At 35.0% G+C, this 14723-nt stretch overlaps 3 protein-coding genes across 3 annotated transcripts; all 3 read left to right on the forward strand.

Moving 5' to 3' along the window:
• The first annotated feature begins 3766 nt into the window (after positions 1–3766).
• On the forward strand, positions 3767–4534 carry LOC135071500 (endocuticle structural glycoprotein ABD-4-like). The gene is made up of 2 exons (XM_063965277.1): positions 3767–3833; positions 4046–4534. The coding sequence occupies exons 1-2, from the start codon at positions 3822–3824 to the stop codon at positions 4418–4420; spliced, it is 387 nt and encodes a 128-aa protein (XP_063821347.1). The 5' UTR covers positions 3767–3821; the 3' UTR covers positions 4421–4534.
• Positions 4535–7309: 2775 nt separating this feature from the next.
• Positions 7310–8170, forward strand: LOC135071501 (endocuticle structural glycoprotein SgAbd-8-like). Its single transcript, XM_063965279.1, has 2 exons — positions 7310–7405; positions 7582–8170. The coding sequence occupies exons 1-2, from the start codon at positions 7394–7396 to the stop codon at positions 7960–7962; spliced, it is 393 nt and encodes a 130-aa protein (XP_063821349.1). The 5' UTR covers positions 7310–7393; the 3' UTR covers positions 7963–8170.
• Positions 8171–10640: 2470 nt separating this feature from the next.
• On the forward strand, positions 10641–12287 carry LOC135071502 (larval cuticle protein LCP-14-like). Its single transcript, XM_063965280.1, has 5 exons — positions 10641–10743; positions 10990–11240; positions 11555–11630; positions 11760–11846; positions 12044–12287. The coding sequence occupies exons 1-5, from the start codon at positions 10732–10734 to the stop codon at positions 12149–12151; spliced, it is 534 nt and encodes a 177-aa protein (XP_063821350.1). The 5' UTR covers positions 10641–10731; the 3' UTR covers positions 12152–12287.
• The last annotated feature ends 2436 nt before the right edge of the window (positions 12288–14723 follow it).

Below are 14723 nucleotides of genomic sequence, written 5' to 3' on the forward strand. Positions count from 1 at the left end.
CATTGACCTTTGACTGTATCCATTTAGTCATTTCAAAGATATTTTGGGCAAACACCGAATCATATTCGATTGAAAACGAATACTTTCGATGTTTAATTACTAAGTCAAGGCATACACCTAAGAGCCAAAGCACACGATGCGTTGCGGCGCCGCACCGCGTAGATTTCGGCGTATCGCGCGACGCGGCGCCGCATCGCTCGATTGCCCCGCCACAGATATTTCTAAGTAAGACGACTCAGAGACACTGCTCCTGCGATGCTTCGCTGAGCCGTCGCAACGCATCGTGTGCTTTGGCTCTAAGATTGACTAATAATAACAGGTAAGAGACAACCAACACAAATCGAATCGAAAACAGAGTTAATAACAATTTAAGTATTTTAAGATTAACAAAAAACAACGAACTTACATACACAAAAATATTATTTGAATTAGTTATAATGTATGATAAATTATACAAGGCTTTAACAGAGAACTTAAAGTAAAATCCAATAACACGTCGGAGCGATGATCTGATTAAGATGCAGTTTCATGCTGTATTTTAGCTACCTGGACGCAGGTCACAGACTGGGAGTAAAAGAAAACTGCCTGCAAGCAGTGGATATTCTATGTTTGACTGTCTTCTCAAATGTAACAACTTATATGAACATATTATTTTATACAAATCGGCGCTATCATTCGCATTTCGCATAAATCGTAACAAATCGCAAGAATATGCGAATGCGATTAGAATAATACACTGGTAAAGTACAAAAAATGTAGGATTTTAAATCAAAAGGAGCAGTCCTTAAAGCTACTTAACCAAATGCATAACAGAGTAAGAGAAATTTCGAAATCGTGAAAAAAATCGGTTTCTCCAATAAAATCATCAAGGTGGACAAGTTCATTTGTATGAAAGTTCGTAACTTATTCGTGCCATATCAGTTACTTCCATAGTGTGAGTTGTTGCAGTATGTGCATCTTATTACTTAGCTTAAAGCGTTTCCGTTATTTACACACATTCAATGGAATTTGGTTTCTGTACTACTCGTAACGAATAAAGTTTGTACAAATCACTTTGTACTAAATTAATACTAATAAAAGTACTAAATTATAAAATGCATTTCATAGCTAGTCTTCGTTAAAAAGCAAGTATTACAAAAAAGGTATTACATGAGTTAGATTGGATAAGACAGCGAACATTATTTCGTCTAAATACTTAGCTCTATTTATGTAGTGTGCGTCCGTAGCAAGAAGATTAAATTAATAACACCTATATTGTGCTACGAATAATGTATCAACTACGACGTTTATTATTATGAGGTAGGTAAGTACACGGCACGTAGCTACGTAGTCACAATAGGTTTTCTAATTGCACATTGAAATTGGATAAGGCTGGGTTGCACCGTCTTACTTTAAAGGGCGTAGCAGGATAGTCTTGGAAAAAGTGCCCCCAAAGCCTGAAGTTCGAAACTGTGGCCAAACGATACTTTATGTAAAGATAGTATATTGTGCAAAATTTCACCCCCCCAATACCATAAGAAAAATATCGGTTACCAGTAAAATTACCGTCAAAGTTAGGTGGTGCAACTCAGCCTAACTGACAAAAGAAAAGCAGCAGTAATATAGAGTTCGATATGTTAAGAGTTGGAGGAAACTATTGAAGGGAGGTTGCTATTCATAATAGCAACGATGTCATCCCTTCTAGAGTTCGAAGAGGAAAACGGTTTTCAGTGGAAATGTATTATTTTTATTTATTTTAGCTTTAAACATACATTATAATCGGATTGATGCAAGCGTTTCCAGAAATAGCCGTGTAATATCTATGAATATTCACTTCACAGAAATGCAATGCCCATTCAATTTAATGGAGTGTCGCAATCAATAAAATTGTATTGGCGCTTATCGTAAAGTCCTATATCTACTTCTGTAATTAAGGACTTATCTTAAAATCAAAATAATATTCATGTCTTTAATTATTCTTTTGAAATACGAAACTTTATAAAGCCATTTTTTGTCTTTTGAAAAATAGGTTCCGTTTCGACCAAAATATCCTCATGATGTAAGCTCCGCTCAGCCGTTTCTTGGAAGTAATACTTAAAAGTCACAGAGCTTGATGACTTCAGGGAATTCAACAATAGATTGTGACGTGATTCAATGAGACATATGAAACGGGTTTTGATGTAATTTTGAATGCGTTTTTTTCTATAGTAAAGACAATCATTTATCTTTTCACTTTTTGCATTCCACTTTTTTGATCATAAAAATATATGTATACAGGGTGTCCCAAAAGTATAGTCAAGCCGGAGCAAGGAGGTAGAGCATCACTAGGGCTACCCGAATCACCGCGACTTTTGACAGTTTAGTTAAATTAGGAGTCATTAGTAACGCTGAAAATGGGCAAACACTGTTTTAGACTTTATAAGGCACGTCATTGCGTCATTGAGCAGCATAGTAAACTTATTTTTGAAGAATACTTGTTTTTGCACCTGAATTTTCAGTAAAGCTTAGTAAGGCAATATAAGGAATTAATGTAATTAATTTGTTTACACTTTCATTCAAAGTCGACAAGTAACATTTAATTGTAACTTAGACATTGGCCGGCTCTATTCGTTTCTCGCGTGTTTCCGAAGAAATTGTTCCGTCGTGAACTCTACAGGTGAAGTTCACCTCTAGAGTGAGTACATTATGAGACTCTAGAGGTGAAGTTCACCTCTAGAGTCTCATAATGTAGTGTAGCTAATGGTGTGTTTACCTACATCCCCGTTATTTTAAACAATTTAGTTCTTCTTCTCTTCTATGGCTGTTGTGTATGATTTAATGTGTAAGTAGATACGTAGTTAAACTTTAGTAGTATTATGGTATTATGCAGAATTTGACAAGACAAGACTCATTTAACCACTTGATAACCAAACAACATGTAACTTTCTTTAACAAGTGTGTACTTTTGGGTAAATATAAAAATTCTGAATAAATTCAATAAAATTATTGAGTTGATGAGGTTCCCTTACAAGCGAGTGGTGTTCTTAAGCAGAAGCGCCATACTTATAAGTTAGCCAGTTACTTTGTCCGTTATTTGTGTGAAGGTTAATTGGTAAGGCCTTAATTAAAAGTCTACCTTGTGATTTTGTGATGATGACAAAAAGTTGATGGATATTATTTACTTTATTTCTTCGGACTATAATTAGGAAACACATTTTATTGCTGGCAATAAACTTGAAGGATCTTAGAACTGTGTGTAGGCTATTAGATCCATTATTGAACTTTCTGTAGATTAATTATCAGTTTTAGATTATAATAGCCACTACTGAAGAAACATTTTTTCTTTCTTTCTTCTTATACGAAAGTAAGCAATATCAATGTAATGAGGAGAGCAATACCTAAGCTCACATGGGAAGATTCTGAATATTGTAATACAAGAACCTGATAGGCACCGAAGATAAAAAAGGCCAATCAAAATTATGCAGTAGATATTTTTTCAACGTCATTTAAATATTGTAGCATCTCCAATATTATCTTCAAACATTCCTGCAGCAACGTAGGCGCGCAGCTAGTTGTTACTGTAGTGGATGCAAACATTAGAGCACTAAGGCCACGAGTACCTAGGTGCCGAACAAATGGAAATCCGTTAGATTTGTTGACAGCTATTACGTCGCATGCCTAGTTGACATATACGGACCGAGGTAATGCATCTGTTTACTTATTTCATAGATTTTACGACATCGCAATTGTGAAATTAGGGAGGTGGTTATTCGGTACTCACTATAAATATTGAAAACGTCAGGATGTGTCACTATCAGTCCACCTTCATCCTTTGTGGTTCAACCATCAATCAACCAGATACAATGAAAACTATTGTAAGTGTGATACTTAGCATGGTGCTTACCCGATTACGTGATTGACTTGACAGTGGTCAAGTTTAGTGAACTTATAAATCAAGTGTCCAATCAAGTTGAGATTATGTTAATCTAGTGTATTTTAAAAGTTGCTCTATAAATATTGAAATGTGATGAGATGCAAGATAATAAACGTGGAGTGATATTAAGCTGTGCAAATTTGTTGTTCGCAGGTTTTAGTGTCTATGCTGGTCGCAGTGGCTTTCGCCACTCCTCAGGCTCCGACAGAGCCCATTCCCATCGTTCGGCAGGACAGCCAGGTCAACGGGGATGGTTCCTACCAGTACTCGTACGAAACTGGAAATGGGATCAGCGCGGACCAGAAAGGTGAACTGAAGAAGGTGGGAGACGTGGAAGCTCTGGACGTGCAGGGCCAATACCAGTATCCCGGCGAGAACGGCAACATCCAGTTGACTTACACGGCCGACGAGAACGGCTTCCAGCCCCAGGGCGCGCACCTGCCCACTCCCCCCCCGGTGCCCGAAGCCATCCAGCGGGCGCTCGCCTACATCGCCACTGCCCCCCCTCAGCCAAGTCCGTCACAGTAACTCGGTCAACGGATCTCAATTAAAAGTCACTAATCAATAGTGATCGTGATAAAATTTTTGTATTTTTATACCAATTACTGTCATAATGGTAATATATTAAAGTCATACAATTTATACCTTTATTTTATTTGCCTTTCAAGAAAATAAACCTCAAACCTCGCCTATGTATACTATAGCTTACCGCTCGCGGCTTCGCCCGCGTGGAATTTTGTCTGTGACAGAAAAACTATATCGTTTCAAAAACCGGGATAAAAACTATCCTATATCCTTTACCTGGACTCAAACTATCTCAAAGCCAAATTACATTGACACAGGCAGACAGAGTTACTTTCGCATTTTGCATTTATAATATTAGTATAGAGTATAGATTTAGCATAAAATATGGAATATCATGTGGCAGAAACTAAATTATATCCCATCTGACAGCCACTCTAAACAATATCGCGTGACCAGCAGCCCACTGACCGCATGCTTGCTTATCATAAAAAAATAAAGCTAAACAAGCTATTTGACCCTCACACACAAATCTAAGTAAGTAATAGTAATTGTTAATCACATGTAATTCGCGGAACAGACAAGTTTTCTTAAAGCAGAACAAGGCAAGTACTTATTTGACCAGATCAATCTGGTGTTAAGGAAGATGCAGTCTAGGATGGTACATATTTATCTGCCCTGTGAATGTTTAACGTTTATTGTAGGTACTCAAAATCTGAAACATTTCATTGTACAGAGAATTTTGATGATTTTCGTGTTGTAAGTTATTAATTTATACAAATAAATAGTGTTCAGTGACAATCATCAATGGTTGTATTAATCACATGGGAAACCATTAACACGTGAAATAATATTTTGAGTACAGTCAATATTAGTAAAGCCTTCAATATATTAATACTTATTGCCCCAATTTTTTATTGCGAATATAGTTTAATTGTTCATTTAGCATTTATAAACAAGCTTTGTAACTTTGACTCCTTGTTAAAGTTGTTAATCATGCTTGTTAGTAGGTACTCAAACAATCGAATATAACTTATTTGTTAAATTGTTATCTGCAACAATAGAATTCACTAAAGAATAGAAGTTATAAAGCAAAACATATTGTTTGGTATTAAATAAAAAGTTATGAGATAGTATGTGTTTTTTTTAATTTTCACATTATTAGTAACTAGGTATGTCATAATTATTATCGGTCACATCTACTATGGCCTCAATAAACCAAACTTTTCTTTCCTCGTAATACCTACATAACCAATCATAACAAAAATCATAAAATGCACCTTTCGTTTGAAAAACGTAATTCCTTTTTAAAAAAAAGTTGACGTGAAATACACATAGTGCCCTAAATTATTTGTTCTTTTATAAAAAAAAAAAACAATTGACCTCTTATAAACTGCAATTAGCGCACTGTGGAATCGGTGTAGTTTGCGGGAAGTCACTGAAAACGGCCTAGAGCTAGATCTAGAGCTACTCGATTGTATAGTGGAGTTGTTCTATGGAGGGTATGTCTAGCAGTATAATTCTAGCGGCTGATGGTGATTAAGATATCATTTGTACACAATTATTATGAAGTATCGATCACCTCAGCCCACGCAGGATAAGATCTGCGGGCTGACTGATGAGAAAGTCTGACTAAAAAGATCTATTCAAATTCACTCCTTGTTAGACACGCTATTTTTCAGTGATTCGGAAGTGAACTATGACCTAATTGTGGCAACTCATTACCACGTATTTTCTCCAAGCTCATGAATAGTCAGCTTTATGTTAATGAACTCATGAAGCAATGAAGAAAACATTAAACACTTGTAATGAAATAAAAAAGTTGTGTCAAGTAGATGTTTGCAGACGTGCGAAATGTTTTAAGATGGCGATTTCTGCGTATTGCCGCCTGTTTACAAAACCTATCAAATATACACACATACATCATGTTTCATTCATATTAATGTGGTTGTTGTATACTACTGAACAACATTTTTCTCCATAAAAACGTAAATGTTCACTGAACTGTAAAGGCGTAGCATGTTTGCTGAAATGAGACTGTAATTAATCGTGTAACGCATTTGGAAGCTATCCTTTGATTAGTTTTCTATTATAATAATGACTAAACTTTATTCGTTTTTGATTATAATATTGCCCATTCAAGCCTTAAACGTTCTTGTTTATCCAATCGGTTTTCTCATATAACCATATTTTTATGACATTTACCATATATTTCATTGAAATTAGTGCATAAATTAGTAGAATCGATGGGTTGTGTAAATAATGGAAATTACCATATTGGACGGTGTTTATAATTTGTACAAGTACCTAGTTGTATGTACATTCTTAGAACGAACATTTTTAATATGCTTTGATACAAACATAGATTCATTTAGATTTTGGGCTAATGTAATACATAAGTAAGTAATAATGTTTCAATTTGCTTTTGAAACTTAAAACAAAAACTGAGCTTTTTTATGAACAGTCAATGTTTTAACGAAACAAAGACAAAATTATAAAAATATTTGTGTCCCAATTTCAAAATTGAACTATCCCTTCTTCAGATTGAGAGGAATAATTTACTTCCTAATAAATAACATGCTTGTAATGCAGATTGCAGATACTAAGAAATAATTTTTATTATCACTGCAACATTAATATATTTTTTTTTTTATAATTTTACATAACAAAAATTATCACAAACATTTTTTATCCAAAGAAAATAATAGGATAGATAGAAGTCTATAGGACTAACCAACTTGCTTACTCAATACAATGATATTTCAGTGCTTATCGATTAAACTGTGATGTTGTCGACATCACGCAAACGTATGACTACAGTAGGCCCGCACATATTTTATCGAATTTATTCTGACGTGCCAAGTGGTGCAATACCACCCAGAGGTGGAAGGCGGCGCAGTGACCCATCCGTATATATACCGATATGACACCGTTAGAAAACATTGTCTAGTGCCTTCACCGACAAACAAATACACAAACATGAAGACCATTGTAAGTGTCAGTGATAGTGTTTGAATATTTAATATCAATAAAGTGTAATACGACTCGAACTTTCGAAAATTTTGCGGATATTTGTGCAAACCAGTGTTTTGACCTGAAAATTATACTAGGGCAAATTCAGTGCAAGTTCGGGAGCGGAAAGTTAAAAGCTTTTGATATTTTTTCAGGTTTTCTTGGGACTCTTGGCTGTGGCCGTTGCCGCCCCTCAAGGCCAAACGGAGCCCATCCCGATTCTTCGTCAGGAGAGCGATATCAGCCCGGACGGTTCGTACTCGTTCTCCTACGAGACTGGAAACGGCATCGTAGCTCAAGAGAAGGGATCTCTGAAGGACGTTGGCGCCGAGGAGCCCGCTCTGCAGGTGGAAGGCCAGGTCCAGTACCCCAGCGATGACGGCAGTAACATCCAGCTGACCTACGTCGCCAACGAGAACGGATACCAGCCCCAGGGCGCGCACCTGCCCACCCCTCCCCCCGTGCCCGCCGCCATCCAGCGCGCCCTCGACTACCTCGCCACCGCTCCCCCCCAGCCTGAAAACAGAAGGCGCTAAGAACAATCCTGTTCGAAATTACCTACTGGTAAATCAACAGTCCGCCATATTCACTATGTGAAAAATAGGATTAAATACTAACTTATAATATTCCTTAATAATCTGAAATAAGCTTAGTGGGATTATTAAGGAATATTTATTGAGCAACACGACTTTTGTAACAAATTTTGCACATATTTTTATACCTAATGTAAATATTTTTATGATATTTTTGTGTATCATTCTCTCCCTTCCCTATTATACATATAATCTTTTAAAATCTAGTCCTTTGGAGTGTTGAAAAATCATATTGGAGAATCACAATAATTTGACAACATATGATTTTCCTGTAAATTAATTCAAGATGACAATTTTAGCTATTTGAAAACATACGTGATTTTTCAGTCAATGAATCTGGAAGAGACATCAATACACTAATTTTGTTTATAATTGCCATTAATTTTGATGAATCGTTTATTTAACTAGCTGCTCCCGCGACTTCGTACGCATGAAAATAGTTTCCCGTTTTTGCAACACTTTTCTTTACTGCTCCGCCCTTATTTGCTGTAGGGTGATGTTATATAGCATAAAGTCTTCCTCGATAAAAGGGCTATGTAATACAAAAATAATGTTTCAAATCGAAAAAGTAGTTCCTGAGATTAGTGCGTTAAAGTCTGTTTGTCTGTTAACAAACTCTTCAGTTTTATAATATTAAAAATAAAATAATTACCTACCCTTTAGTCAAGGTTGGGTTCAGAAAAACGATCTATAGTAAGGAAATATTTCATGGGCAATAAAACTTAGTGGATCTGACCAAAGAGGTCAACAAGCAATTTGAGCATCAGTGACTGTCGGAGAGTAAAGGGCACATGCTCAAGGCCGATATTAAATCAGCTTTCAATAATTATAATTACAGTACTATCAAAACAAACTGCTATATTTAGAATTACGATGAACAATTACTTAAGTGCGTGTGACGTACAATAAATGGTCATTATTACTTACGTAGATCCAAACTAAATTAATGCGAAAATAAATCTACTTACCTGTTTCGTATTCACACTTAAATAGTTGAAATCCTAATGTTTGATATTTTGGGATCTACAATTAATTATAATAGAGTGGGCAAATATAGTATTGGTTCGTACCACGGAGACAACGATTTCATAGTTAGAGATAATGTGAAAATAGCATGAAACGTGATTTAGATTTCCTTTAATATACCAAAAGTTACGGGGTTGAAGCCACGGGCATGATCTTTTCTAGCTTCGAAAATTTATTAAGAACATATAATATAAAATCTGGGGAATCACTTTATTTTCACAACAAAAAACATATCATTCAAAAAATTCATCATAGGTTGTTTCATAAGCTGTTTGTAAGAATTGTCTGTTCAAGCTGTACTCGTATGCGCGCTTTAACATATATCCACAAACAAATAGAACAAACACAAAAGTTTTAAAAGAAACACCTACTTATGCCCGTTTTCACCATCAACCCAATTTTTTAAGTGACCCCTATGGTAACACATAGCCGAAATTTTGTTTTCATGGGGGTCACTTAAAAATTTGGGATTGATGGTGAAAACGGGCTTTAATCCTTCGCTTAAATAACTCGTACTTTATACCTATCTACTACCTATTTCACTAATTTTAAACCTCTATCTATCTAAGGTGTACCTTAATACTCAACATTTAGAGGTTAGATAACATTATTTAACTCATTGGAAAATAACTAAGCCCTTGAAAAGGTTATTTTAAAAACCCTTTAGTTTTTAAACTACATTAAATTAAAAATATTCAGTTCGCCAAAACTTCTATAAAATGTTGCGTAACCTGTGTCTGCAAAGATAATTCTTGACCCTAGTGACCCGCGGAGGAGGTAATAATAGCCGTTGACATTTAGACGAATAAAACTAGTTTCGTGAGGACCTCACATCTCCGATATTCATGGTACGTGTAAAATTAACGGCCTGTCGTCTAAATTCTTGTAGTTATTTTCAAGGTCAAATTTTAAGATGAGTTTTTCATATCCGTTAAAAACAAAATGATGAGGGATCCTTCGTTTTTTCACTTCTTTTTTTTAAATTTGAAAAGCTACTAGCAAGATCAATAGTGCACAGTTACGCCATCTAATGTTTCTTCGACGCATTAAGTACTTCTAATCCTTGGAGTTCTGCAACCAAAAATGCAACCAATAATTGGCATCACAAATCAATTGAAAAATGGTTGTTATTATAGCTCGTTAGGTACATTACAGGTATTTTAATTGACTTAATGACTCTATATTTCTATCTATGAATCTAATAATTTTGGCGACACACATTGTAAATTACACAATATAAGTAGGTATTTAATAGCTATTCTAAGATTCTTCTAAACTTTTATTGTCAGTATGCATAGTATTACTAGATTTCGAAGTAAGTATAAACTTTTTCCCATGGCATACCAAATACCGCTCGGAAAAGGATGGCTTACTCAGATGTAATTTTTTTAGTGCCGCAACACAATCTTTGAGAATTTAAAAAAAATATATAATTGTACAGAACCCGCGTGTCCTATGGCGAAAACTCGAATAAAAGTCGTTGACTGATATATTGATAGTTGGACCCCGGCGTTTAACGTCCAACCGAGAAATTGATATGGAGTTTAGACAAGGTCTTTGTGTCATTAACCTCATTAAGTTACTTAGACGATTTTTTACCTATTTTAGTTAACGTATAAATACGAATGTCCTGCTGATTGGGTTACTTTGTTTCTGGATATCAAACAGACACAGATCTCAGCAAACATGAAATTCTTAGTGAGTACACAAACTTGTGAAGTGATTTAATTTAAGTACATAAAACCTTTTTAACTTAAAAAAATAGAAACAAATAAATAAATTAATCATCAAGTGATAGAATTAAACAACATATTGAAATTACAAACCTAATTAATTAATGTTTAAAAAGATATTATAACTTATTAAGATATGATGTAAAGTAAATCGAAAATATCTCTTTTACAGAGTTATTGAGCCTATATCTAATTTATGTATATTTTTCAGGTACTGGCTTTCTGCGTGTGCGCCGCGAGCGCCGCCTCCTACTCCCGCCCAGGCTTCAGCAATGTCGCCAAGGCCTCCGCCTCAGTGTTTGTGCAGCCCGCTGAAGTCACCATCAACGCCGCCCCCGCCCCCGCCTTCAAGACCAAGCCCGAAACTTACGTCGCCAAGACATACGTCAACGACGGCAAGGATGCCTCCGCTGACACCGTGCGCTCCGAAGTTCAAGTGAACCCTGACAGCTACGCATACACGTAATTAACATTTATTAATTGTAGTTCTTGTGGTTCTTGCAACTCACGAAGGCGAGTGAGCTTTACTTGTGTGTGTACGTGTAAATGCACATAACTATAGTAAACTTTAAAAAAACGAACATTACCACACATGTAAAGCTCACTCGTCTTCGTGAATTGCAACAACTATACCTATACTTATTTATTACGCCTTATTTAGGTTTTATTTGCAGTAAAACTAGTCTTTTCATTTCAGATTACAGTAAGAATTATGATTCTAAAACCAAACAACGTGATTAGAATAGCCTTTTAAAAGTATATTTTTTTACTTTCAGCTACGAAACCTCCAACGGAATCTCTGCTGAAGCCCAGGGTGTCGTGAAGGAGCTCGAAAAGGGTGTCCAAACCTTGGTTTGTCTTTTTAAAAGATTTTTTTATTCGTTTTTTAATTAATGTACTTTTTTATTTGTTGAGTATTAAACTGCTGCATTTCTTAAAATGTTTTCGTGGAATTTACTTGTTCTTTTGCATACTTTGTAGGTTGTCAGAGGTCAATTCCAGTACCAGTCTCCTGAGGGCCCAGTCTCAGTGACCTACGTAGCCGACGAGAACGGATACCAGCCCCAGGTAAAAGATGGTTACAGTTTCTTATTTTTAGATTTCAGATTATTATTAAATTTCAAATTCATGAAAATAATGTCTCAAATATTAAAACTTTATTCATTGTATTCAAAACAGAACTCAGGTCTCGTTCGTGATTGTTAGTTTCTTTGAAAATTATTATCACGTGCTTGTTAAATACTTATTTAACCTTTTCTTTACAGAGCGACCTCATCCCCACCGCCCCCCCAGTGCCAGCGGGCATCCTCCGCGCCCTGGAGTACATTAAGACCCACCACTACGAGGAGAAGAAATTCGACAAGAAGTTCTGAGCTCTCTTCCCTACAAAACACGTGAACGCCTACAACCTGCGCGAAAATGAATCCGGACAAAGAGAAAGCAGTAATTTGGACAAGAAACAGTTGAATTTATTATGATAGTAAATAAAGTTCTAGAAGTGCCATACAACACTGTTTTCTTGTTTTTATCTACCCACCTCGTGCTATGTATTCACATACACTTTTCACTTGAATCACCTTTTTCTGAAAAGTGAATTAAAATCTGATGCGTAGTTTAAAAGATATAAGATGATGTTTACAATTTTGACCCTCTACACACCATACATACATGCCCGCCGATACGAATCATTGACTTGATGTAAGAAGTCATAGAAAAGTACAAGGCGTCGTTTTAATAAATGTTACATAAAATATTAGCGGTTTTTAACAGACAATACAAAAAAAGCTTCTAATTGAACTACTCAGAGGAAAACACTGCGTTTAAGCGTGTAGGAAAAGTCATTTCCCGATATTGACTAGGATCTAACTAGGACCGCTGGAAGTGCAAGGGGAGGTTATGTTTAGCTATGAGCTTCACTATCACGACGTTTCTTTGACGTATACTTCACAGAATACGATGATAGAGATATCAGAAGTAACAACATTTTTGGATCCTCCATTTTAAAATTAATTGCCTTAATCCTCACTTATTAATTGAAGTGAATATTAGCTTAAAGATACAATATTTACTATTTTTTCATAAGCGATAAGCGCCTATACAAAAACTACTGGCATAGTGTTCACAAAAGGCGGAGACAGAACTACTGCTTATTAACCGTTGTAATTATTTGATGTGATCAGAACAGATCTTTTAGATTTAAGTTGAAAATGTTGAAAATTATCAAAAAACTAGAATTAAAATAAAGATGAATAATTTAATACACATTTTTTATTTAGACTTCGTTAGCAAGAAGAAACTTATAAACTCCACTGGAAAAGGAGTGTTGTTATAAGTTTGACTAATTGTGGATATGACCTCGTAGCTACGATGGGAACTCCCAAAGAGATTGATTGATTTTGATCTAGTTTTTTACAGTGAAAGGTGTTTTAGCTATGTTTTACGAGTTTAGCTACTTTAATTACATATAAAATATAGAGTTTAATATGCTTAAAATTATCTTTAATAAGATATACGGTAGGTACGGTAATCGTATTGTTGTATCGTTTGACATGTAATGAATATTATAAATAAATTTCTTATTCTACGCAAATTCATTTTGAAATAATATATAAAAATACGAATATTAGAATTATTAATGGCGCAGCGTGGAAATAGCTTTCTTTTAATTACATTTAATTTTAAATAAATAATATGAAAAGTTGGAAGTTACTAGGTATTTCAAAATATGAAGTATTTACTTCCCTGTATCATTATTCATCGTTGTTTCGCTGTGAAGCAAAACTTTGCTACGTAGGTACTCAAAGCGGGCGCCAAACTCGGAGCTCTACCGCCCTTAGTAGACATTTTATTTATTACATCTAGTCAAGTGAACTTCAGATTTTGATATATTATTATGGAGGTTAACGGTTCCTTTATTGAGAAATCGTAATCGACTTTATATTCTGTAGTGTATTTTATTTATTTTACCGCTGTTTTGAAAACTTACAGCTAATGTTATAAATGTATGTTGTAAATGGTAGGTAATTTTTTTTATTTATCCGTTATCACAGTGCAATCTTACACAATATGTATGTAAATGTTTTTTTCAGGGGGAAAATTTTGTTATTGCATTAGCTAATATTATAAGTGAACAAAAACTGGACTTGATTTTGACTATAGTTTATTTTATACGTGAAATTGAAAAATTAAGGTTGCAATAATAATTGAATTTTTAAAACACTTTTGACATTATTTAGGTATTCCACAGATTTATTTAATAACCTTCAGAGAATAAAAAGAGGTAGGTTATATTTCCGAGTAAATAACAGTTGAAAAGCAGTACATAATTCTATGTTAACTTATTCGGCATTATTATCTGCGTACCTTCCTAATCATAAACTTTTTAAAGCACAGTCAAATGTTTCAACTAACAAATTCACGTCAGGCGTTTAATCAAAATCCTAACGCGTTGAAGTCTTTTCTAAGAGCCGGTTTGGAAATTTATTTGTAACTAGCTTTTGCCCTCGGCTTCGCCCGCGTGACTTTAACATTAAACAGATAATTATAAATTCTAGCCTATATGTACCAATCGTTATAAATTGTAGCCTGTATGTTATTCTGATGTATAAATAATAATACTGTAAAGCTTCATCAAAATTAGTTCTGAAGTTTTTGCATGGAAGAGTAATGCCCGTATTCACAAACGATGCTTGCTTAAGTGAAGCAGTAAATCGAACGCACAGCGTTGAATACAGCTCTGTGATTGGTTCATGTGTCACCCTGTGCATCCACGAACACTGTGAGACCTCATAGTAATGTTTCTGAATACAGGTGTAACAAACATACATCGACACAAACTTTCGCATTTATAATAATATTAATAGGATCTCCAAAAAATATTGTGTTGATTTTACAAGATATCGTTGAGTTTTTCAACTAAGTAGATATGTTACAATCAAAACTTAT

Source organism: Ostrinia nubilalis, chromosome 4, assembly GCF_963855985.1.
Source record: "Ostrinia nubilalis chromosome 4, ilOstNubi1.1, whole genome shotgun sequence".
NCBI lineage: Eukaryota > Metazoa > Arthropoda > Insecta > Lepidoptera > Crambidae > Ostrinia > Ostrinia nubilalis.